At 39.1% G+C, this 27711-nt stretch overlaps 2 protein-coding genes across 2 annotated transcripts; one reads left to right on the top strand and one right to left on the bottom strand.

The window, feature by feature from the left end:
* Positions 1 to 5319: 5319 nt before the first annotated feature.
* LOC135674028 (uncharacterized) lies at positions 5320 to 7367 on the bottom strand. The gene is made up of 4 exons (XM_065183439.1): positions 7352 to 7367; positions 6830 to 6928; positions 6257 to 6298; positions 5320 to 6003 (listed from the first exon to the last, which is right to left on the bottom strand). The coding sequence occupies exons 2-4, from the start codon at positions 6893 to 6895 to the stop codon at positions 5320 to 5322; spliced, it is 792 nt and encodes a 263-aa protein (XP_065039511.1). The 5' UTR covers positions 6896 to 6928; positions 7352 to 7367.
* A 15865-nt stretch (positions 7368 to 23232) lies between these two features.
* On the top strand, positions 23233 to 26020 carry LOC135674679 (uncharacterized). The gene is made up of 4 exons (XM_065184758.1): positions 23233 to 23250; positions 23674 to 23772; positions 24304 to 24345; positions 24599 to 26020. Exons 2-4 carry the CDS (start codon positions 23707 to 23709, stop codon positions 25805 to 25807), a joined length of 1317 nt encoding a protein of 438 aa, XP_065040830.1. The 5' UTR covers positions 23233 to 23250; positions 23674 to 23706; the 3' UTR covers positions 25808 to 26020.
* Positions 26021 to 27711: the final 1691 nt, after the last annotated feature.

Genomic DNA, 27711 nt, shown 5'->3' on the forward strand with positions numbered 1-27711 from the left:
TTTTGTGTCATCAAATAATACCGAACTCTGTTGTGCTGGAGTTGCAGAACTATGAGACACAGTGCAGCGTCGTGGAACCAAGCCGGATGCCTCTTCCTCCCATGAGTGGATCGCAATCAGCAGTTGATGACTCATTTAAGGGCTCATGGGAAATGGTAATTGAACAGTCTATCGATTATTTCGGCGACAAAAGATATTGGATTCCAACTCAAGATCTTCGTGTTGTTGATGTTCTTCGCATTCTTGTCCAGCTTCAGCGTGAAATTGCTCACAGTCGGCAACTCAGATCACAGTCATCGGGATACTGAACAACTTGCACCTTCTTGTTCCTCGCGTTGGCCGCCGCTTACGTTTACTTCGCTGTGGTCATGCAAGGCAGCTGCTGTGGGGAGAGATTACAAAAAAATTATTAAGACAAAAAAAAACCCTTTAAAATATTAGTTTCTTCTATCCTTATGACTTGATGTCGAGTGTAACCTAGCGTGCTAAAGATTATAATGCATTCTAAAATCACAAGTGTTAGGGCACCTTATGCTATGATCGATGGATCAATATGGCTTGGTCCGATCCTAATTGTATAGAGTTACCCACATGGATGCTTGAACGAAGGTGGTCGACGTTAGGTTAGGTCCAGGCTTTATCTCTAGAATAGGTTCGAGGTAGAGCAAGGAGGCGCTCTTCCTCCCTTGTCGAATTACTACTTCTTCGTCATCGAGTTTCTACACACAAGTCGGGGTCGGGAGGGGAACTTCTTGACATGTATGACCAAAGTGCATTACTCGGGCACATATTGGACATGTATGACCGAGACACATAATTCGAGCACAGGTTGGACTATCTAGTCGACATACATAACTCGGGCATATACTGGACTATTTGGCTAAGATACATAGTTTTAGCATAGACCGGACTGTTTGGTCGAGATAGATAACTTTAGTGCTAGTTATAGGTGCCCTACAATTCAATCACGTGAGTGATGACACATGTGATATGATATGTATTCTTTTTGCATATTATTATTATGATATTTTCTCACTTTATATTACTTATTGGATATATATATATATATATATATATATATATATATATATATATATATTGATGTTTATGGATTTATGCAATGAGAATCAAATTGTGATAAGATCACAATAATAAGATCGATTCATCTTTAAACATAGACCCTAAATAATCTCGGTCATAAGTTACTCGAGATGAACATTGAGATAACCAGACACAATAGTGTATTATATACCTATCCATATGATGGAGGTGGCTGGTCTCATAGCTGCTCGTGTGGGGACACTAGGGATAAAGTGCAAGTATTCATTGGAGAATGAGTTCACTGATTGATCTACTTACGAAATGTTGGATGGTTGATGATGTCTTATTGTCAAACAACAATTCCGTCATCCTAGTGGTGTATCTAATCGTTAGACTTGAGACACTAAGGATATCCTATATGAGTACACCACTCTTTTATACTGGATTTATAGGTCTGGAAGTTCCAAATCTAGCACAACCGGGCATCGGGAGTGGCAACCAACCTTACGAGGGCTATTGAGTATCGATAAAGGATCATCCGCTCTTTGTGTCATAAGAGAAATATCTCATATGTTCTCTTGCTTAGATAAATCCATGGTCATGATCATTTAGATTGAGAGAAAAAGAGTTCTCTAGGAGAATCCGATTAGAGCGAGACTCGAGTAGAAATCGTATGGGCCTAATAGAAATTGTAGAAATCCGATTAGCACTATACCCGAGTAGACTCGAGTAGAAATGGTATACGGTCTCTAGGATATTATATGGATAAGGGACTATATATACGTGATAACTAAGACCATATAAGTCTAATGAATTGAATTCTCCTATATCATCTAGGGACTATGACGTAGTGATATAGTATTTCTGCAATCCATGAGTCGAGTGAATTATTATGGAGATAATAATTCACTGAGCTAAAATAAGTTCTAATAAGTATGACTCACGGCTAGCTCGATATTTGGCCTAGAGGGTCACATACTTATTGGATATCCAATAAATCCTTGAATTATCGGATCTTATATATGAGATCCAATAAGAGCCAATAATATATTATTTGGTAGAGATCCACTAATGTAATAGACTTGGATAGTTGGATGGAGATCCAATACCCAATATAGTAGGATCCATTAGGGTTAAGTTCATAGGGGGACTCTACAAATATGAGAGAACCAAAGGGCCATAGGCTAAACCCTTTTAGCTGCCACCTCCTATTCTCCTCTCCCCTCTCCTCCTCAACTAGTAGCCCCTATTTGGGGTGTGTGGATAGCAAGAAGGATCGGCCCCTTCTTGATTGCGTGATGCGCACAGCGAGGAGATTTGAGCAGCGGTCCCTGCCATTTGGATCACCTCTAGAGAGTAGGACATTTGACTTCCTTCATCCTCTCTCACATATATACAGGTTTTCATGGATATACGATCTCCTTATGTAACACATCTTTCTTATATATATAGTTTTTGATTTTATGGGTTTTTGCATACCTATCTTCGCATGACGATGAAACCTTCTTTTCTAAAAAAAATCTTAGATTTTTATTTTATGTTCTTTAGTTACATATGTGATGTCACCCTAGATTTTCCAATAGTATGGATGTTTGGAGCACCCTCATGGGATCCTTGACACAAATGAGGTGGTTCCGAGGTGGTCTTCATATAGCCCTGATTGTTTTGAGGTGGTCTTGAGGTCAGGCCAACGTGGATCCTAGCTCGTCAATGAGTCCCTACACAAAGGTCAATGCTAGGAGTGTTTCCCAACACAACCTCTTTGATACTCAAGTTAACTCTTATGGTGGTTGTGTAATGTAAAAGGGTTAATTGCAAAGAGATCTGACCCCTTGGACTACCGTTGAGGGTCGACTTTTATACATATTTGGTCGTGAGAATCACTTGGAATGATCGTAACGTCCCCCTCTAATGTTCCGTCAATCGAAGCGACAAGCCTATAATGGCTATAACGTGTTTCCGCTATCATTTTGTCAATGGGGGGCGACGAGCCTATAATGACCATAACGTCATTCCTCTAGTATTTCTCTTGGGGGGACCTATCGAGGGGAGACAGACCCGATTGATCACTCGTAGATTACTATATGTGAGGGCTGATCGGGTCGACCCAAATGGCCCCCCATGGACCATCATCCTCGAGATCAATAGACCATATCTTCCACCATACCAACACCCTATGAGGATGATTGGGTCCTCGCCTCTGTGACAACTAGAGGGATGAGATTGGTTATCAAAATATTTCCTATAAATATATATGCTTCAAATTTTTTATTTTTTATGAAATTGAGGCCTAAGTATTTGTTAATTTGGATTTTTTTATGCTTTAAATATTCTCCAATCAATTTTAGCACAAAAGAATTGACTTATTAGTACTCATTGTTATGTCAAGAAGAGATAAATTATTAAATATTTAAAATTTGAATGATAGATAAATTTTTTCAAAGATAAAAAATATTTATATCTTTTACCTCGTGTCCTACTTTAATTGAGAGACAAGATGAACATATCTCGTATCCCACTTTCTAAAACTACTATATTAAATATCTATCTTACAAAACATCTCTACTAAGTGTCCACAAGCATACATATAGCTCATAAGTGTTCATTAGTTTGTTTAAAAATCAAAACATATATTACAAAGCCAATTTAGATAATGAATTATTTAAATAGTTGGTTTAATAAGAGAATATAGTTTTTTAGATACTCAGTCGATATATTTGATAATTGATGTGATATTTGATAATTGATATATCCAATAGGTGTTAATTGAATTTCATATATAAATCTCAATTGATCCAAAGTAATGATCATATCATTTGTTCCACATTATCTATTTCGGGATGATTATTCTGATAAAACGATTATCTTAGTCTAATGGTCGAACTCAGGCGAGCGAAGGTATGAACATTTTTTGATTTTAGATGACTCGACATCAGTACAACATAAGGACTTTGATTGTTTGTCTCTATGTTGCTCGTTAATATTGCCATTCTTGTTTTTCAGACATAAGGACTTTGATGGGTTCATTCCTGAATTTTGATAAGAAATAACATTTTAAAGGGTTTTTTTAATCATTGCACAAATGGAAAAAAGATCTTTTTCGAAAATATAGAAAAAAAACTTAGAAACCTATTATTTTTCTTAAAATATCATATGTTAGTTTAGGAAGTCCCATATAGTCCCACATCGGGAAAATCAAGCTTGTTATCTCTTATTGGACATATAAATAAGGGCCTAGACTTTGAAGCCAAACATACAATAAGAAAAACCTAAGTGTTTACTTTGAGTTTAAGTCCACACTCAATTAAATAGTTTGGGCTTATAGTTTGGATTTTTCTTTTTTAGTATTTTCGGATATTTTATGGCATATGCACATCTTCCTAAGGTATTTGTAATTGTCCCTCTTTTTATAGTAGTAATTTGCTTCTCTATTGTCCGTGGAAGTAGGTCAATTGATCTCTGCCTCCCATGTATTTGCCATCGAAAGTTTACATATGCAGCAATGTAAGATTATTCTTTTTTGAATTTAAATAGTTTGGACTTATAGTTTGGATTTTTCTTTTTTAGTATTTTCGGATGTTTTATGGCATATGAACATCTTTCTAAGATATTTATAATTGTCCCTCTTTTTATAGTAGTAATTTGCTTCTCTATTATCCGTGGAAGTAGGTCAATTGATCTCTGCCTCGCATGTATTTGCCATCGAAAGTTTACGTATGCAGCAATGTAAGATTATTCTTTTAATCATATTTTTTATTCTCTTTCTCACACATTAATATCTTGGACAGTGTCAGCCTCCCATGACCACGACCAAGTAAACGGCAGCTGCTCCCAACGCGAGGAAGAAGAAAGTAAGTGTTAAGTATCCTGATAACTGTGATCTGAGTTGCTGCTTTCGGAGTGCTGACTGTGAGCAAGTTCACGCTGAAGCTGGACAAGAATGCGAAGAACATCAACAGCATGAAGATCTTGTGTTGGAATCCGCTGTCTTTGTCGCCGAACAATCCTGAGAAGACGCTCATCATACCACCAAATGTGATCTGCGTGGTGACGGTAGCAACTTTGGACATGGGTTTGAGCAACTTTATGATCCATGGTGTCAATCTGCGGTAGGCGTCTTCCTCCATGACAGTGAGGTTTCATGACGAACCAGACGATTACTCCGAGCAACAGCACCGGGGAGAGAGCCAGTGGAAGGTAACTCTCCAGATACGCAGATGCCACAACAGTTGCTGTCACTGCCAATAAGCCGAGTAAAGAGTAGCTCAGAGTTTGGTTCTACATCCTCGGTGGCGCGGAGTTCCACATCATCAAAAAGAGTCCCATCATGGCGACGAAGAACATTAGGAGGATGCTGACCTCCATGATTTGGCTAAGGGCTTGTTCTGAAGATTTCTTACTGTAACCTACTAAAGTAGCTACAAGCCCATTGAAAGCAAGGGAGGTGACAGTGGATGAGAGACTTTGGAATTGCTTCAGCTCCGACTTGTAGTTTTCGTAACCTGTTGCACCATGGTCATCTTCTGTTTGGATCGAGCAGCAGTAGATCAAGCCAATAATCAAGGATGGTGGAACTAGAGCAGCCAAAAAGTTCAGGAGTTTGGGTATGAGATATAGGAAACTAGCAGCTGTGAGGACCAACAGAGAACAGGAGATGATGATGAGTAGGGTAATTGGAGAGCTAAACTGGCCAGCAAGGGCAGCGGGATGCCGATCAGATAGCAAATTGGAGGTGAGAAACATAAGACTTAGCCCACAAAGAAGATCGGAGAAGGTAAGGATGCCACAGATAACAAGGTGCAACCGTTTTACGTGGCCTTTTAATTCTCGGAAGCCAGTAAAAAGTGTCGTCACTGCCGTAATATTGATGGTGACAATAATAAAGGATAACCCCAGAATTTGTTTCATCCAGTTCACATTGCCATGCCGTTCGCAGCTTCGATCGATTTGACCTTCTTCCATCTTTGTCCATGTCGAGGAAGCAAGAACAGAAAAGGTTAGATGCTTAGAAGAAAAAACGAGAAACGAAAACCGAGAAAACAACAACGTTAAGAGAGAGAGAGAGATAGTGTCTATAGTGTATTGTTATTGTACATATCGCTAGGGTTAGGAAAGAGGAGAACAGTTGATTGCTCTCCTAATTAATAAACTCACCCCCAGCTCCTCCGAAGAGAAGATTAATGCTCATCAAGAAGATGGATAGAGATCATATTACCTGAACCTGTAGACGAAGCTCCAGCTTTCCACCCATCAGATCCTGCAGGGGATGGGAACAGGCCGGATGACTATGAGAGAGAAAGATGACAGCGACGAGTGTAAGTAGGATGTTCTGTCAAAGACAGCGGCTCTCTCGACAGTAGGTTGCTTAGCTACTAAGCTTGTTGCTTGTGAAAGGCATAAGATGTTGGATATTGCGGAACTGAAACCACCGGAACAGAAAGCAGAATTGTTCGGTTCTAATTTCCATCGCTTTTGACCTTCTTTTATCTTTGTTTATGTAAAGGAAGAAAGAACAGAAAGGTAAGAGGGCTGAATGAGAAAAAGGAGAAACAAAAAACGAGAAAACCACAATCATTCTTCTGTACATAAATGTAAGAGAGAGAGAGATAGAGAGAGAGAGAGATCGTCTCTTTAGACTATTATTATTGTACATATCGCTAGGATTAGGAAAGTGTGGGGAAGAACACTGCTGAAAGCTGTAAAAGACATCGTTGCTTCGGATCATAGATTTAAACTGCAGTGGAGATGATGATGATGATGAGAATGAATCGATAGACTGTTTAATTACCATTTCCCATGAGCCCTCAGAGTCATCAACTGCTGATTGCGACCCACTCATGGGAGGAACAGGCATCCCGCTTGATTCCAGGACGCTGCGCTGCAACTCCTGCACAACATAATTATGTATTATTTGATGAGAGAAAAGAATTGAAGAGTTGGGGAAGCGTTGAAGTGAAGAGAAAGGTAGGGAAAGAGAGAGAGAAGCACTACTTGCTACCTCCTGTTTGTTCGAAGTGGAGATCGAGAAGAAGTTGACCTACTGAATGGAGAGAATTCAGAAGAAGAAAAATTAAGGGAGAGGGGGAGAGAACGTACGTTTGCTCTTCTCGTTTGGTTGCAACAGTTAGAAAGAAGAAGACAAAGGAGAAGAAGATGCATTCACCGTTCAGTTTCAACAGCTAGAAGAAGCAACTTAGTTGGAGAAGGAGGAGAACAATTGATTGCTCTCCCAATTAATATACTAAGCCGCAGCTCCTCCGAAGAGAAGAAGATTAATTCTCATCAAGAAGATGGATAGAGATCATATTACCTGAACCTCTACACGGTGCTCCTGCTATCGTTCCGTTGAGTGCCTAGAGGATGGGTCATTTTATAATGGACAAAGATGTGCTTCTAGATGGTCAAAGATTCTAGATGGTCAATGATTACGCAGCAATTCTCAATCCTACTTCTACTTCTGAAGCAAGAAGTGACTGTCGGGCTTAACGTCGGAACCTCTCCGTCAGCGATGACGATGATGACATAAACTCCTAGAGCTGAGAGATCGCTGACATAAACTCCACTTTTCCGATCGGCAGGAGTTTATGTCAGCAGTGGAGTTTAAATAAGGAAAAGTTCTTCTAGAAGCTCCTGTCAACATAAACTCCACTGCTGAGAGCTGAGAGCTGAGAGCTAAGAGCTGAGAGATCGGAAAAGTGGAGTTTATGTCAGCGATGACGATGTTTTCTCGTTTTTTGTTTCTCCTTTTTCTCATTCAGCCATCTTACCTTTCTGTTCTTTCTTCCTTCACATACACAAAGATAAAAGAAGGTCAAAGCGATGTAAATTAGAACCGAACCATTCTGCTTTCTGTTCCGGTGGTTTCAGTTCCGCAGTATCCAACATCTTATGCCTTTCACAAGCAACAAGCTTAGTAGCTAAGCAACCTACTGTCGAGAGAGCCGCCGTCTTTGACAGAACATCCTACTTCACTCGTCGCTGTCATTTTTCTCTCTCATAGTCATCCGGCCTGTTCCCATCCCCTGCAGGATCTGATGGGTGGAAAGCTGGAGCTTCGTCTACAGGTTCAGGTAATATGATCTCTATCCATCTTCTTGATGAGCATTAATCTTCTCTTCGGAGGAGCTGGGGGTGAGTTTATTAATTAGGAGAGCAATCAACTGTTCTCCTCTTTCTCCAAAAAGTCGCTTCCTCCCATGAGTGGATCGCAATCAGCAGTTGATGGCTCATTTAAGGGCTCCTTGGAAATGGTAATTTAACGGTCTATCGATTCATTCTCATCATCGTCATCTCCACTGTAGTTTAAATATATGATCCGAAGCAACGATGTCTTTTACAGCTTTCAGCAGTCGTTCTTCCCCACACTTTCCTAACCCTAGCGATATGTACAATAATAATACACTATAGACACGATCTCTCTCTCTCTCTCTCTCTCTCTCTCTCTCTCTCTCTCTCTCTCTTAACGTTGTTGTTTTCTCGGTTTTCGTTTCTCGTTTTTTTCTTCTAAGCATCTAACCTTTTCTGTTCTTGCTTCCTCGACATGGACAAAGATGGAAGAAGGTCAAATCGATCGAAGCTGCGAACGGCATGGCAATGTGAACTGGATGAAACAAATTCTGGGGTTATCCTTTATTATTGTCACCATCAATATTACGGCAGTGACGACACTTTTTACTGGCTTCCGAGAATTAAAAGGCCACGTAAAACGGTTGCACCTTGTTATCTGTGGCATCCTTACCTTCTCCGATCTTCTTTGTGGGCTAAGTCTTATGTTTCTCACCTCCAATTTGCTATCTGATCGGCATCCCGCTGCCCTTGCTGGCCAGTTTAGCTCTCCAATTACCCTACTCATCATCATCTCCTGTTCTCTGTTGGTCCTCACAGCTGCTAGTTTCCTATATCTCATACCCAAACTCCTGAACTTTTTGGCTGCTCTAGTTCCACCATCCTTGATTATTGGCTTGATCTACTGCTGCTCGATCCAAACAGAAGATGACCATGGTGCAACAGGTTACGAAAACTACAAGTCGGAGCTGAAGCAATTCCAAAGTCTCTCATCCACTGTCACCTCCCTTGCTTTCAATGGGCTTGTAGCTACTTTAGTAGGTTACAGTAAGAAATCTTCAGAACAAGCCCTTAGCCAAATCATGGAGGTCAGCATCCTCCTAATGTTCTTCGTCGCCATGATGGGACTCTTTTTGATGATGTGGAACTCCGCGCCACCGAGGATGTAGAACCAAACTCTGAGCTACTCTTTACTCGGCTTATTGGCAGTGACAGCAACTGTTGTGGCATCTGCGTATCTGGAGAGTTACCTTCCACTGGCTCTCTCCCCGGTGCTGTTGCTCGGAGTAATCGTCTGGTTCGTCATGAAACCTCACTGTCATGGAGGAAGACGCCTACCGCAGATTGACACCATGGATCATAAAGTTGCTCAAACCCATGTCCAAAGTTGCTACCGTCACCACGCAGATCACATTTGGTGGTATGATGAGCGTCTTCTCAGGATTGTTCGGCGACAAAGACAGCGGATTCCAACACAAGATCTTCATGCTGTTGATGTTCTTCGCATTCTTGTCCAGCTTCAGCGTGAACTTGCTCACAGTCAGCACTCCGAAAGCAGCAACTCAGATCACAGTTATCAGGATACTTAACACTTACTTTCTTCTTCCTCGCGTTGGGAGCAGCTGCCGTTTACTTGGTCGTGGTCATGGGAGGCTGACACTGTCCAAGATATTAATGTGTGAGAAAGAGAATAAAAAATATGATTAAAAGAATAATCTTACATTGCTGCATACGTAAACTTTCGATGGCAAATACATGCGAGGCAGAGATCAATTGACCTACTTCCACGGATAATAGAGAAGCAAATTACTACTATAAAAAGAGGGACAATTATAAATATCTTAGAAAGATGTTCATATGCCATAAAACATCCGAAAATACTAAAAAAGAAAAATCCAAACTATAAGTCCAAACTATTTAAATTCAAAAAAGAATAATCTTACATTGCTGCATATGTAAACTTTCGATGGCAAATACATGGGAGGCAGAGATCAATTGACCTACTTCCACGGACAATAGAGAAGCAAATTACTACTATAAAAAGAGGGACAATTACAAATACCTTAGGAAGATGTGCATATGCCATAAAATATCCGAAAATACTAAAAAAGAAAAATCCAAACTATAAGCCCAAACTATTTAATTGAGTGTGGACTTAAACTCAAAGTAAACACTTAGGTTTTTCTTATTGTATGTTTGGCTTCAAAGTCTAGGCCCTTATTTATATGTCCAATAAGAGATAACAAGCTTGATTTTCCCGATGTGGGACTATATGGGACTTCCTAAACTAACATATGATATTTTAAGAAAAATAATAGGTTTCTAAGTTTTTTTTCTATATTTTCGAAAAAGATCTTTTTTCCATTTGTGCAATGATTAAAAAAACCCTTTAAAATGTTATTTCTTATCAAAATTCAGGAATGAACCCATCAAAGTCCTTATGTCTGAAAAACAAGAATGGCAATATTAACGAGCAACATAGAGACAAACAATCAAAGTCCTTATGTTGTACTGATGTCGAGTCATCTAAAATCAAAAAATGTTCATACCTTCGCTCGCCTGAGTTCGACCATTAGACTAAGATAATCGTTTTATCAGAATAATCATCCCGAAATAGATAATGTGGAACAAATGATATGATCATTACTTTGGATCAATTGAGATTTATATATGAAATTCAATTAACACCTATTGGATATATCAATTATCAAATATCACATCAATTATCAAATATATCGACTGAGTATCTAAAAAACTATATTCTCTTATTAAACCAACTATTTAAATAATTCATTATCTAAATTGGCTTTGTAATATATGTTTTGATTTTTAAACAAACTAATGAACACTTATGAGCTATATGTATGCTTGTGGACACTTAGTAGAGATGTTTTGTAAGATAGATATTTAATATAGTAGTTTTAGAAAGTGGGATACGAGATATGTTCATCTTGTCTCTCAATTAAAGTAGGACACGAGGTAAAAGATATAAATATTTTTTATCTTTGAAAAAATTTATCTATCATTCAAATTTTAAATATTTAATAATTTATCTCTTCTTGACATAACAATGAGTACTAATAAGTCAATTCTTTTGTGCTAAAATTGATTGGAGAATATTTAAAGCATAAAAAAATCCAAATTAACAAATACTTAGGCCTCAATTTCATAAAAAATAAAAAATTTGAAGCATATATATTTATAGGAAATATTTTGATAACCAATCTCATCCCTCTAGTTGTCACAGAGGCGAGGACCCAATCATCCTCATAGGGTGTTGGTATGGTGGAAGATATGGTCTATTGATCTCGAGGATGATGGTCCATGGGGGGCCATTTGGGTCGACCCGATCAGCCCTCACATATAGTAATCTACGAGTGATCAATCGGGTCTGTCTCCCCTCGATAGGTCCCCCCAAGAGAAATACTAGAGGAATGACGTTATGGTCATTATAGGCTCGTCGCCCCCCATTGACAAAATGATAGCGGAAACACGTTATAGCCATTATAGGCTTGTCGCTTCGATTGACGGAACATTAGAGGGGGACGTTACGATCATTCCAAGTGATTCTCACGACCAAATATGTATAAAAGTCGACCCTCAACGGTAGTCCAAGGGGTCAGATCTCTTTGCAATTAACCCTTTTACATTACACAACCACCATAAGAGTTAACTTGAGTATCAAAGAGGTTGTGTTGGGAAACACTCCTAGCATTGACCTTTGTGTAGGGACTCATTGACGAGCTAGGATCCACGTTGGCCTGACCTCAAGACCACCTCAAAACAATCAGGGCTATATGAAGACCACCTCGGAACCACCTCATTTGTGTCAAGGATCCCATGAGGGTGCTCCAAACATCCATACTATTGGAAAATCTAGGGTGACATCACATATGTAACTAAAGAACATAAAATAAAAATCTAAGATTTTTTTTAGAAAAGAAGGTTTCATCGTCATGCGAAGATAGGTATGCAAAAACCCATAAAATCAAAAACTATATATATAAGAAAGATGTGTTACATAAGGAGATCGTATATCCATGAAAACCTGTATATATGTGAGAGAGGATGAAGGAAGTCAAATGTCCTACTCTCTAGAGGTGATCCAAATGGCAGGGACCGCTGCTCAAATCTCCTCGCTGTGCGCATCACGCAATCAAGAAGGGGCCGATCCTTCTTGCTATCCACACACCCCAAATAGGGGCTACTAGTTGAGGAGGAGAGGGGAGAGGAGAATAGGAGGTGGCAGCTAAAAGGGTTTAGCCTATGGCCCTTTGGTTCTCTCATATTTGTAGAGTCCCCCTATGAACTTAACCCTAATGGATCCTACTATATTGGGTATTGGATCTCCATCCAACTATCCAAGTCTATTACATTAGTGGATCTCTACCAAATAATATATTATTGGCTCTTATTGGATCTCATATATAAGATCCGATAATTCAAGGATTTATTGGATATCCAATAAGTATGTGACCCTCTAGGCCAAATATCGAGCTAGCCGTGAGTCATACTTATTAGAACTTATTTTAGCTCAGTGAATTATTATCTCCATAATAATTCACTCGACTCATGGATTGCAGAAATACTATATCACTACGTCATAGTCCCTAGATGATATAGGAGAATTCAATTCATTAGACTTATATGGTCTTAGTTATCACGTATATATAGTCCCTTATCCATATAATATCCTAGAGACCGTATACCATTTCTACTCGAGTCTACTCGGGTATAGTGCTAATCGGATTTCTACAATTTCTATTAGGCCCATACGATTTCTACTCGAGTCTCGCTCTAATCGGATTCTCCTAGAGAACTCTTTTTCTCTCAATCTAAATGATCATGACCATGGATTTATCTAAGCAAGAGAACATATGAGATATTTCTCTTATGACACAAAGAGCGGATGATCCTTTATCGATACTCAATAGCCCTCGTAAGGTTGGTTGCCACTCCCGATGCCCGGTTGTGCTAGATTTGGAACTTCCAGACCTATAAATCCAGTATAAAAGAGTGGTGTACTCATATAGGATATCCTTAGTGTCTCAAGTCTAACGATTAGATACACCACTAGGATGACGGAATTGTTGTTTGACAATAAGACATCATCAACCATCCAACATTTCGTAAGTAGATCAATCAGTGAACTCATTCTCCAATGAATACTTGCACTTTATCCCTAGTGTCCCCACACGAGCAGCTATGAGACCAGCCACCTCCATCATATGGATAGGTATATAATACACTATTGTGTCTGGTTATCTCAATGTTCATCTCGAGTAACTTATGACCGAGATTATTTAGGGTCTATGTTTAAAGATGAATCGATCTTATTATTGTGATCTTATCACAATTTGATTCTCATTGCATAAATCCATAAACATCAATATATATATATATATATATATATATATATATATATATATATATATCCAATAAGTAATATAAAGTGAGAAAATATCATAATAATAATATGCAAAAAGAATACATATCATATCACATGTGTCATCACTCACGTGATTGAATTGTAGGGCACCTATAACTAGCACTAAAGTTATCTATCTCGACCAAACAGTCCGGTCTATGCTAAAACTATGTATCTTAGCCAAATAGTCCAGTATATGCCCGAGTTATGTATGTCGACTAGATAGTCCAACCTGTGCTCGAATTATGTGTCTCGGTCATACATGTCCAATATGTGCCCGAGTAATGCACTTTGGTCATACATGTCAAGAAGTTCCCCTCCCGACCCCGACTTGTGTGTAGAAACTCGATGACGAAGAAGTAGTAATTCGACAAGGGAGGAAGAGCGCCTCCTTGCTCTACCTCGAACCTATTCTAGAGATAAAGCCTGGACCTAACCTAACGTCGACCACCTTCGTTCAAGCATCCATGTGGGTAACTCTATACAATTAGGATCGGACCAAGCCATATTGATCCATCGATCATAGCATAAGGTGCCCTAACACTTGTGATTTTAGAATGCATTATAATCTTTAGCACGCTAGGTTACACTCGACATCAAGTCATAAGGATAGAAGAAACTAATATTTTAAAGGGTTTTTTTTTGTCTTAATAATTTTTTTGTAATCTCTCCCCACAGCAGCTGCCTTGCATGACCACAGCGAAGTAAACGTAAGCGGCGGCCAACGCGAGGAACAAGAAGGTGCAAGTTGTTCAGTATCCCGATGACTGTGATCTGAGTTGCCGACTGTGAGCAATTTCACGCTGAAGCTGGACAAGAATGCGAAGAACATCAACAACACGAAGATCTTGAGTTGGAATCCAATATCTTTTGTCGCCGAAATAATCGATAGACTGTTCAATTACCATTTCCCATGAGCCCTTAAATGAGTCATCAACTGCTGATTGCGATCCACTCATGGGAGGAAGAGGCATCCGGCTTGGTTCCACGACGCTGCACTGTGTCTCATAGTTCTGCAACTCCAGCACAACAGAGTTCGGTATTATTTGATGACACAAAAGAATGAAAGAGTTGGGAAAGCATTGTAACCAAGAGAAAATTAGGGAACGAGTCATTTGATTTTATAGGATAACTCATCTATTGATTTTATTTGACCCAAATTATTAACTAAAATGTAAATAATTCTATTTTCTTTTGCAAGGTATATTGGTTCACAAGATCTTTACTTTCTGATTGTTGTTTGATATCAGTATTATGTATACAGTATGGATATGAAAAATTCACACACCACCACCATGTACATGCTAGAATATAAGTCGTTATATTATCATTATTATTCACTTTCATGGTGATCATAGGTGTCCACTCTGAAACCTTAGCTCCAGCAACGATAGGAAGAGTTAGTTCTTCGCAAGATAAGAATAGGAAGACATGGAACTCTAAATTTAAATTTACAAGGATACTAAAATTGGAACGCGTTGAGGATGAATTTCAAAGAAACCCTAAAAAGAACTAACCTACACGTCCAAACCCTAAAAATGAAACGGCCCAACAAGAAACAAGAATCATGAAAATTCACACAACCTATACATCCACCGCCCTACGGGGCAGCCAAAGCAAGTAATCCAAGACCCGGTCCCCGCGAGACGCGAGCCATCAATCCTCTCGATTTCATTGTTCTTTTATCTCTATCTCAGTGCGCCAAGAGGGCTTCACGACCTCAACCGGGCGACAAAACGAGGGACGACTGCGCACAAGAAAAGGAATCGGAGGAAAGAATATGAGAGGTGAGAAAGAAGGTTTACTTCATGCCGAGAGAGAGAGCCTGGTGCAGGCGCCGGCGAACGGTGACAACGTGATCGCTGATCTCCGGCTTCTTCCCCTTGCCGCCCATCTCGCGTCGCCCTCGCCCCAAACGAAGACGGGTCGGGCACAATTCAAATTACCACATCAACAAGAAAGGATTACATCGCAATATAAATGCTTTCAGCGGGCCTTCGGAATATTAAGTATTTATGATCGTGGGATTTATCCACATAATTAGTGTTAATTTAGTATTTAGATGTTTTATATTGTACATATATTATTAATTAATAAATGATGAGCCCATATTAACTATTACTAAATATAATTACCTGAATTTTGTTCGCTAATATTAATTTACAAACTAATAAAGATACGAAAATAGTTAGATATTTTATATTTTATTAATTTAAATTAGCTCAAATTAATTATAATCAAATGTGTCAATTTGAATTTTGTTAAAATGTAACGTTCCAATTAAGATTAATATTAATTTATAAATATTAGATGAATGTATCATTATTAATTTTAATTTAATTATTTTTAGTTAATAATTTGGGTCAAATAAAATCAATAGATGAGTTATCCTATAAAATCAAATGACTCGTTCCCTAATTTTCTCTTGGTTACAATGCTTTCCCAACTCTTTCATTCTTTTGTGTCATCAAATAATACCGAACTCTGTTGTGCTGGAGTTGCAGAACTATGAGACACAGTGCAGCGTCGTGGAACCAAGCCGGATGCCTCTTCCTCCCATGAGTGGATCGCAATCAGCAGTTGATGACTCATTTAAGGGCTCATGGGAAATGGTAATTGAACAGTCTATCGATTATTTCGGCGACAAAAGATATTGGATTCCAACTCAAGATCTTCGTGTTGTTGATGTTCTTCGCATTCTTGTCCAGCTTCAGCGTGAAATTGCTCACAGTCGGCAACTCAGATCACAGTCATCGGGATACTGAACAACTTGCACCTTCTTGTTCCTCGCGTTGGCCGCCGCTTACGTTTACTTCGCTGTGGTCATGCAAGGCAGCTGCTGTGGGGAGAGATTACAAAAAAATTATTAAGACAAAAAAAAACCCTTTAAAATATTAGTTTCTTCTATCCTTATGACTTGATGTCGAGTGTAACCTAGCGTGCTAAAGATTATAATGCATTCTAAAATCACAAGTGTTAGGGCACCTTATGCTATGATCGATGGATCAATATGGCTTGGTCCGATCCTAATTGTATAGAGTTACCCACATGGATGCTTGAACGAAGGTGGTCGACGTTAGGTTAGGTCCAGGCTTTATCTCTAGAATAGGTTCGAGGTAGAGCAAGGAGGCGCTCTTCCTCCCTTGTCGAATTACTACTTCTTCGTCATCGAGTTTCTACACACAAGTCGGGGTCGGGAGGGGAACTTCTTGACATGTATGACCAAAGTGCATTACTCGGGCACATATTGGACATGTATGACCGAGACACATAATTCGAGCACAGGTTGGACTATCTAGTCGACATACATAACTCGGGCATATACTGGACTATTTGGCTAAGATACATAGTTTTAGCATAGACCGGACTGTTTGGTCGAGATAGATAACTTTAGTGCTAGTTATAGGTGCCCTACAATTCAATCACGTGAGTGATGACACATGTGATATGATATGTATTCTTTTTGCATATTATTATTATGATATTTTCTCACTTTATATTACTTATTGGATATATATATATATATATATATATATATATATATATATATATATATATATATATATATATATTGATGTTTATGGATTTATGCAATGAGAATCAAATTGTGATAAGATCACAATAATAAGATCGATTCATCTTTAAACATAGACCCTAAATAATCTCGGTCATAAGTTACTCGAGATGAACATTGAGATAACCAGACACAATAGTGTATTATATACCTATCCATATGATGGAGGTGGCTGGTCTCATAGCTGCTCGTGTGGGGACACTAGGGATAAAGTGCAAGTATTCATTGGAGAATGAGTTCACTGATTGATCTACTTACGAAATGTTGGATGGTTGATGATGTCTTATTGTCAAACAACAATTCCGTCATCCTAGTGGTGTATCTAATCGTTAGACTTGAGACACTAAGGATATCCTATATGAGTACACCACTCTTTTATACTGGATTTATAGGTCTGGAAGTTCCAAATCTAGCACAACCGGGCATCGGGAGTGGCAACCAACCTTACGAGGGCTATTGAGTATCGATAAAGGATCATCCGCTCTTTGTGTCATAAGAGAAATATCTCATATGTTCTCTTGCTTAGATAAATCCATGGTCATGATCATTTAGATTGAGAGAAAAAGAGTTCTCTAGGAGAATCCGATTAGAGCGAGACTCGAGTAGAAATCGTATGGGCCTAATAGAAATTGTAGAAATCCGATTAGCACTATACCCGAGTAGACTCGAGTAGAAATGGTATACGGTCTCTAGGATATTATATGGATAAGGGACTATATATACGTGATAACTAAGACCATATAAGTCTAATGAATTGAATTCTCCTATATCATCTAGGGACTATGACGTAGTGATATAGTATTTCTGCAATCCATGAGTCGAGTGAATTATTATGGAGATAATAATTCACTGAGCTAAAATAAGTTCTAATAAGTATGACTCACGGCTAGCTCGATATTTGGCCTAGAGGGTCACATACTTATTGGATATCCAATAAATCCTTGAATTATCGGATCTTATATATGAGATCCAATAAGAGCCAATAATATATTATTTGGTAGAGATCCACTAATGTAATAGACTTGGATAGTTGGATGGAGATCCAATACCCAATATAGTAGGATCCATTAGGGTTAAGTTCATAGGGGGACTCTACAAATATGAGAGAACCAAAGGGCCATAGGCTAAACCCTTTTAGCTGCCACCTCCTATTCTCCTCTCCCCTCTCCTCCTCAACTAGTAGCCCCTATTTGGGGTGTGTGGATAGCAAGAAGGATCGGCCCCTTCTTGATTGCGTGATGCGCACAGCGAGGAGATTTGAGCAGCGGTCCCTGCCATTTGGATCACCTCTAGAGAGTAGGACATTTGACTTCCTTCATCCTCTCTCACATATATACAGGTTTTCATGGATATACGATCTCCTTATGTAACACATCTTTCTTATATATATAGTTTTTGATTTTATGGGTTTTTGCATACCTATCTTCGCATGACGATGAAACCTTCTTTTCTAAAAAAAATCTTAGATTTTTATTTTATGTTCTTTAGTTACATATGTGATGTCACCCTAGATTTTCCAATAGTATGGATGTTTGGAGCACCCTCATGGGATCCTTGACACAAATGAGGTGGTTCCGAGGTGGTCTTCATATAGCCCTGATTGTTTTGAGGTGGTCTTGAGGTCAGGCCAACGTGGATCCTAGCTCGTCAATGAGTCCCTACACAAAGGTCAATGCTAGGAGTGTTTCCCAACACAACCTCTTTGATACTCAAGTTAACTCTTATGGTGGTTGTGTAATGTAAAAGGGTTAATTGCAAAGAGATCTGACCCCTTGGACTACCGTTGAGGGTCGACTTTTATACATATTTGGTCGTGAGAATCACTTGGAATGATCGTAACGTCCCCCTCTAATGTTCCGTCAATCGAAGCGACAAGCCTATAATGGCTATAACGTGTTTCCGCTATCATTTTGTCAATGGGGGGCGACGAGCCTATAATGACCATAACGTCATTCCTCTAGTATTTCTCTTGGGGGGACCTATCGAGGGGAGACAGACCCGATTGATCACTCGTAGATTACTATATGTGAGGGCTGATCGGGTCGACCCAAATGGCCCCCCATGGACCATCATCCTCGAGATCAATAGACCATATCTTCCACCATACCAACACCCTATGAGGATGATTGGGTCCTCGCCTCTGTGACAACTAGAGGGATGAGATTGGTTATCAAAATATTTCCTATAAATATATATGCTTCAAATTTTTTATTTTTTATGAAATTGAGGCCTAAGTATTTGTTAATTTGGATTTTTTTATGCTTTAAATATTCTCCAATCAATTTTAGCACAAAAGAATTGACTTATTAGTACTCATTGTTATGTCAAGAAGAGATAAATTATTAAATATTTAAAATTTGAATGATAGATAAATTTTTTCAAAGATAAAAAATATTTATATCTTTTACCTCGTGTCCTACTTTAATTGAGAGACAAGATGAACATATCTCGTATCCCACTTTCTAAAACTACTATATTAAATATCTATCTTACAAAACATCTCTACTAAGTGTCCACAAGCATACATATAGCTCATAAGTGTTCATTAGTTTGTTTAAAAATCAAAACATATATTACAAAGCCAATTTAGATAATGAATTATTTAAATAGTTGGTTTAATAAGAGAATATAGTTTTTTAGATACTCAGTCGATATATTTGATAATTGATGTGATATTTGATAATTGATATATCCAATAGGTGTTAATTGAATTTCATATATAAATCTCAATTGATCCAAAGTAATGATCATATCATTTGTTCCACATTATCTATTTCGGGATGATTATTCTGATAAAACGATTATCTTAGTCTAATGGTCGAACTCAGGCGAGCGAAGGTATGAACATTTTTTGATTTTAGATGACTCGACATCAGTACAACATAAGGACTTTGATTGTTTGTCTCTATGTTGCTCGTTAATATTGCCATTCTTGTTTTTCAGACATAAGGACTTTGATGGGTTCATTCCTGAATTTTGATAAGAAATAACATTTTAAAGGGTTTTTTTAATCATTGCACAAATGGAAAAAAGATCTTTTTCGAAAATATAGAAAAAAAACTTAGAAACCTATTATTTTTCTTAAAATATCATATGTTAGTTTAGGAAGTCCCATATAGTCCCACATCGGGAAAATCAAGCTTGTTATCTCTTATTGGACATATAAATAAGGGCCTAGACTTTGAAGCCAAACATACAATAAGAAAAACCTAAGTGTTTACTTTGAGTTTAAGTCCACACTCAATTAAATAGTTTGGGCTTATAGTTTGGATTTTTCTTTTTTAGTATTTTCGGATATTTTATGGCATATGCACATCTTCCTAAGGTATTTGTAATTGTCCCTCTTTTTATAGTAGTAATTTGCTTCTCTATTGTCCGTGGAAGTAGGTCAATTGATCTCTGCCTCCCATGTATTTGCCATCGAAAGTTTACATATGCAGCAATGTAAGATTATTCTTTTTTGAATTTAAATAGTTTGGACTTATAGTTTGGATTTTTCTTTTTTAGTATTTTCGGATGTTTTATGGCATATGAACATCTTTCTAAGATATTTATAATTGTCCCTCTTTTTATAGTAGTAATTTGCTTCTCTATTATCCGTGGAAGTAGGTCAATTGATCTCTGCCTCGCATGTATTTGCCATCGAAAGTTTACGTATGCAGCAATGTAAGATTATTCTTTTAATCATATTTTTTATTCTCTTTCTCACACATTAATATCTTGGACAGTGTCAGCCTCCCATGACCACGACCAAGTAAACGGCAGCTGCTCCCAACGCGAGGAAGAAGAAAGTAAGTGTTAAGTATCCTGATAACTGTGATCTGAGTTGCTGCTTTCGGAGTGCTGACTGTGAGCAAGTTCACGCTGAAGCTGGACAAGAATGCGAAGAACATCAACAGCATGAAGATCTTGTGTTGGAATCCGCTGTCTTTGTCGCCGAACAATCCTGAGAAGACGCTCATCATACCACCAAATGTGATCTGCGTGGTGACGGTAGCAACTTTGGACATGGGTTTGAGCAACTTTATGATCCATGGTGTCAATCTGCGGTAGGCGTCTTCCTCCATGACAGTGAGGTTTCATGACGAACCAGACGATTACTCCGAGCAACAGCACCGGGGAGAGAGCCAGTGGAAGGTAACTCTCCAGATACGCAGATGCCACAACAGTTGCTGTCACTGCCAATAAGCCGAGTAAAGAGTAGCTCAGAGTTTGGTTCTACATCCTCGGTGGCGCGGAGTTCCACATCATCAAAAAGAGTCCCATCATGGCGACGAAGAACATTAGGAGGATGCTGACCTCCATGATTTGGCTAAGGGCTTGTTCTGAAGATTTCTTACTGTAACCTACTAAAGTAGCTACAAGCCCATTGAAAGCAAGGGAGGTGACAGTGGATGAGAGACTTTGGAATTGCTTCAGCTCCGACTTGTAGTTTTCGTAACCTGTTGCACCATGGTCATCTTCTGTTTGGATCGAGCAGCAGTAGATCAAGCCAATAATCAAGGATGGTGGAACTAGAGCAGCCAAAAAGTTCAGGAGTTTGGGTATGAGATATAGGAAACTAGCAGCTGTGAGGACCAACAGAGAACAGGAGATGATGATGAGTAGGGTAATTGGAGAGCTAAACTGGCCAGCAAGGGCAGCGGGATGCCGATCAGATAGCAAATTGGAGGTGAGAAACATAAGACTTAGCCCACAAAGAAGATCGGAGAAGGTAAGGATGCCACAGATAACAAGGTGCAACCGTTTTACGTGGCCTTTTAATTCTCGGAAGCCAGTAAAAAGTGTCGTCACTGCCGTAATATTGATGGTGACAATAATAAAGGATAACCCCAGAATTTGTTTCATCCAGTTCACATTGCCATGCCGTTCGCAGCTTCGATCGATTTGACCTTCTTCCATCTTTGTCCATGTCGAGGAAGCAAGAACAGAAAAGGTTAGATGCTTAGAAGAAAAAAACGAGAAACGAAAACCGAGAAAACAACAACGTTAAGAGAGAGAGAGAGAGAGAGAGAGAGAGAGAGAGAGAGAGAGAGAGATCGTGTCTATAGTGTATTATTATTGTACATATCGCTAGGGTTAGGAAAGTGTGGGGAAGAACGACTGCTGAAAGCTGTAAAAGACATCGTTGCTTCGGATCATATATTTAAACTACAGTGGAGATGACGATGATGAGAATGAATCGATAGACCGTTAAATTACCATTTCCAAGGAGCCCTTAAATGAGCCATCAACTGCTGATTGCGATCCACTCATGGGAGGAAGCGACTTTTTGGAGAAAGAGGAGAACAGTTGATTGCTCTCCTAATTAATAAACTCACCCCCAGCTCCTCCGAAGAGAAGATTAATGCTCATCAAGAAGATGGATAGAGATCATATTACCTGAACCTGTAGACGAAGCTCCAGCTTTCCACCCATCAGATCCTGCAGGGGATGGGAACAGGCCGGATGACTATGAGAGAGAAAAATGACAGCGACGAGTGAAGTAGGATGTTCTGTCAAAGACGGCGGCTCTCTCGACAGTAGGTTGCTTAGCTACTAAGCTTGTTGCTTGTGAAAGGCATAAGATGTTGGATACTGCGGAACTGAAACCACCGGAACAGAAAGCAGAATGGTTCGGTTCTAATTTACATCGCTTTGACCTTCTTTTATCTTTGTGTATGTGAAGGAAGAAAGAACAGAAAGGTAAGATGGCTGAATGAGAAAAAGGAGAAACAAAAAACGAGAAAACATCGTCATCGCTGACATAAACTCCACTTTTCCGATCTCTCAGCTCTTAGCTCTCAGCTCTCAGCTCTCAGCAGTGGAGTTTATGTTGACAGGAGCTTCTAGAAGAACTTTTCCTTATTTAAACTCCACTGCTGACATAAACTCCTGCCGATCGGAAAAGTGGAGTTTATGTCAGCGATCTCTCAGCTCTAGGAGTTTATGTCATCATCGTCATCGCTGACGGAGAGGTTCCGACGTTAAGCCCGACAGTCACTTCTTGCTTCAGAAGTAGAAGTAGGATTGAGAATTGCTGCGTAATCATTGACCATCTAGAATCTTTGACCATCTAGAAGCACATCTTTGTCCATTATAAAATGACCCATCCTCTAGGCACTCAACGGAACGATAGCAGGAGCACCGTGTAGAGGTTCAGGTAATATGATCTCTATCCATCTTCTTGATGAGAATTAATCTTCTTCTCTTCGGAGGAGCTGCGGCTTAGTATATTAATTGGGAGAGCAATCAATTGTTCTCCTCCTTCTCCAACTAAGTTGCTTCTTCTAGCTGTTGAAACTGAACGGTGAATGCATCTTCTTCTCCTTTGTCTTCTTCTTTCTAACTGTTGCAACCAAACGAGAAGAGCAAACGTACGTTCTCTCCCCCTCTCCCTTAATTTTTCTTCTTCTGAATTCTCTCCATTCAGTAGGTCAACTTCTTCTCGATCTCCACTTCGAACAAACAGGAGGTAGCAAGTAGTGCTTCTCTCTCTCTTTCCCTACCTTTCTCTTCACTTCAACGCTTCCCCAACTCTTCAATTCTTTTCTCTCATCAAATAATACATAATTATGTTGTGCAGGAGTTGCAGCGCAGCGTCCTGGAATCAAGCGGGATGCCTGTTCCTCCCATGAGTGGGTCGCAATCAGCAGTTGATGACTCTGAGGGCTCATGGGAAATGGTAATTAAACAGTCTATCGATTCATTCTCATCATCATCATCATCTCCACTGCAGTTTAAATCTATGATCCGAAGCAACGATGTCTTTTACAGCTTTCAGCAGTGTTCTTCCCCACACTTTCCTAATCCTAGCGATATGTACAATAATAATAGTCTAAAGAGACGATCTCTCTCTCTCTCTATCTCTCTCTCTCTTACATTTATGTACAGAAGAATGATTGTTGTTTTCTCGTTTTTTGTTTCTCCTTTTTCTCATTCAGCCCTCTTACCTTTCTGTTCTTTCTTCCTTTACATAAACAAAGATAAAAGAAGGTCAAAAGCGATGGAAATTAGAACCGAACAATTCTGCTTTCTGTTCCGGTGGTTTCAGTTCCGCAATATCCAACATCTTATGCCTTTCACAAGCAACAAGCTTAGTAGCTAAGCAACCTACTGTCGAGAGAGCCGCTGTCTTTGACAGAACATCCTACTTACACTCGTCGCTGTCATCTTTCTCTCTCATAGTCATCCGGCCTGTTCCCATCCCCTGCAGGATCTGATGGGTGGAAAGCTGGAGCTTCGTCTACAGGTTCAGGTAATATGATCTCTATCCATCTTCTTGATGAGCATTAATCTTCTCTTCGGAGGAGCTGGGGGTGAGTTTATTAATTAGGAGAGCAATCAACTGTTCTCCTCTTTCCTAACCCTAGCGATATGTACAATAACAATACACTATAGACACTATCTCTCTCTCTCTCTTAACGTTGTTGTTTTCTCGGTTTTCGTTTCTCGTTTTTTCTTCTAAGCATCTAACCTTTTCTGTTCTTGCTTCCTCGACATGGACAAAGATGGAAGAAGGTCAAAGCGATCGAAGCTGGGAACGGCATGGCAATGTGAACTGGATGAAACAAATTCTGGGGTTATCTTTTATTATTGTGACCATCAATATTACGGCAGTGACGACACTTTTTACTGGCTTCCGAGAATTAAAAGGCAACGTAAAACGGTTGCACCTTGTTATCTGTGCCATCCTTACCTTCTCTGATCTTCTTTGTGGGCTAAGTCTGATGTTTCTCACCTCCAATTTGCTATCTGATCGGCATCCCGCTGTCCTTGCTGGCCAGTTTAGCTCTCCAATTACCCTACTCATCATCGTCTCCTGTTCTCTGTTGATCCTCACAGCTGCTACTTTCCTGTATCTCATACCCAAACTCTCGATTTTTTTGGCTGTTCTATTTCCATCATCCTTGATTAGTGGCTTGATCTACTGCTGCTCGATCCAAACAGAAGACGACCATGGGGCAACAGGTTCCGAAAGCTATAAGTCTGAGCTGAAGCAATTCCAAAGTCTCTCATCCACTGTCACCTCCCTTGCTTTCATTGGGCTTGTAGCCACTTTAGTAGGTTACAGTAAGAAATCTTCAGAACAAGCCCTTACCCAAATCATGGAGGTCAGCATCCTCCTAATGTTCTTCGTCGCCATGATGGGACTCTTTTTTATGATGTGGAACTCCGCGCCACCGAGAATGCAGAACCAAACCGCCAGAGTTTTCTTCCCTAAGGTCCTGAAAACTCTGAGCTACTCTTTACTCGGCTTATTGGCAGTTACAGCAACTGTTGTGGCATCTGCGTATCTGGAGAGTTACCTTCCACTGGCTCTCTCCCCGGTGCTGTTGCTCGGAGTAATCGTCTGGTTCGTCATGAAACCTCACTGTCAGGGAGGAAGACTCCTACCGCAGATTGACACCATGGATCATAAAGCTGAGCTCAAACCCATGTCCAAAGTTGCTACCGTCACCACGCAGATCACATTTGGTGGTATGATGAGCGTCTTCTCAGGATTGTTCGGCGACAAAGACAGCGGATTCCAACACAAGATCTTCATGCTGTTGATGTTCTTCGCATTCTTGTCCAGCTTCAGCGTGAACTTGCTCACAGTCAGCACTCCGAAAGCAGCAACTCAGATCACAGTTATCTGGATACTGAACACTTGCACTTTCTTCTTCCTCGCGTTGGGAGCAGCTGCCGTTTACTTGGTCGTGGTCATGGGAGGCTGACACTGTCCAAGATATTAATGTGTGAGAAAGAGAATAAAAAAGATGATCAAATGAATAATCTTACATTGCTGCATACGTAATCTTTCAATGGCAAATACATGGGAGGCAGACAGAGTCATAAAATAAGACTTTCTCTAAATTCTGCATGGTTGTTGAATGTATATGGACGATATTTTAAGAAAAATAATAGGTTTCTGGGTTTGTTTTTCTATATTTTCGAAAAAGATCTTTTTTCCAGTTGTACAATGATTAAAAAAACCCTTTAAAATGTTATTTCTTATCAAAATTCAGTTTGGAATGAACCCATCAAAGTCCTTATGTCGGAAAAACAAGAATGACAGTATTAACAAGCAACGTAGAGATAAACAATCAAAGTCCTTATGTTGTACTGATGTCGAGTCGTCTCAAGGAACAAAGTGCAGTAAAGATTATAATGCATTCTAAAATAAAAAAATATTAATACCTCCGCTCCCTGAGTCTGACCATTTGACCAAGATAATCGTTTTATCAGAATAATCATCCCGGAATAGATAATGTGGAACAAATGATATGATCATTACTTTCGATCAATTGAGATTTATATATGAAATTGAATGAACACCCATTGGATATATTAATTATCAAATATCACATCAATTATCAAATATATCGATTGAGTATCTAAAAGAGTATATTCTCTCGTTAAACAAACAATTTAAAGAATACATTATCTAAATTGGCTTTGTAAGATATGCTTTGATTTTAAAAACAAACTAAATGAACACTTATGAGCTATATATATATATATATATATATATATATATATATATATATATATATATATATATATATGCTTGTGGACACTTACTAGAGATGTTTTGTAAAATAGATCTTTGATGTAGTTCTCAGTCCTTTTAGAAAGTGGGATATGAGATATGATCATCTCGTCTCTCAATTAAAGTGGAATAAAAGGTTTGAGATACAAATAATTTTCATCTTAAAAAAATTTAACTATAATTCAAGTTTTAAATATTTAATAATTTCTCTCTTCTGGACATAACAATTCCAACAAATTTGACTTTATCACTTAGAATATTTAGAAGCTAATGTCTTTGTAATATGCAAGAAGACCGAACGAGTAATAATAAGTCAATTCTTTTGTGCTAAAAAAACCCAAATTAATGAATACATAGGCCTCATAAAAAATAAAAAAATTGAAACATATATATTGATAGGAAATATTTTGATAATCAATCTCATCCATCTAGTCATAACATAGGGATGCGATTGGTATGTTGGAAGATATGGTCTATTGGCCTTGAGGATGATGATCCATGGCGGACCATTTGGGTCGGCCTAATTAGCCCTCACAGATAGTAATCCATGGGTGACCGATCGGGTTTGCCTCCCCTCGATCGATCCCCCTGAGAGAAATGCCAAGGGAATAGTGTTACGATCATTACAAGCTCATTACCCCCCATTGATTGAATGATAGTGGAAAGATGTTACGACCATTACAAGTGATTTCTCCAACCAAATATATATAAAAGCTAACCCACAACGTTAGTCTAAGGGGTCGGATATCTTTGCAACTAACCCTCTACATTACACAACTACCCTAGAGCTAACTTGTGTGTCAGAGGGGTCATGTCGGGAAACACTCTCGGCATCGACGAGCCTAGATCCACCTTGGTTCGACCTTAAGGTTACCTCGAAATGATCGAGACCATGTGAAGATTGCCTCGGAGCACCCCATCTATGTCAGAGCTACCATGAGAGTGCCTTGAATGTCTCTACACCTTCAGGTCCAAATCGAGCTAGGTTGACTCAACCATCGATGATAAAACCCCATAACATTTTAGCGCTAGAAGAAAAACCCTAAATGTCATAGTAACATCCACTCATGAACTCTCTCAACAAGTGCT

The sequence above is a fragment of the Musa acuminata genome, chromosome BXJ1-5, assembly GCF_036884655.1.
Source record: "Musa acuminata AAA Group cultivar baxijiao chromosome BXJ1-5, Cavendish_Baxijiao_AAA, whole genome shotgun sequence".
Taxonomy (NCBI): domain Eukaryota; kingdom Viridiplantae; phylum Streptophyta; class Magnoliopsida; order Zingiberales; family Musaceae; genus Musa; species Musa acuminata.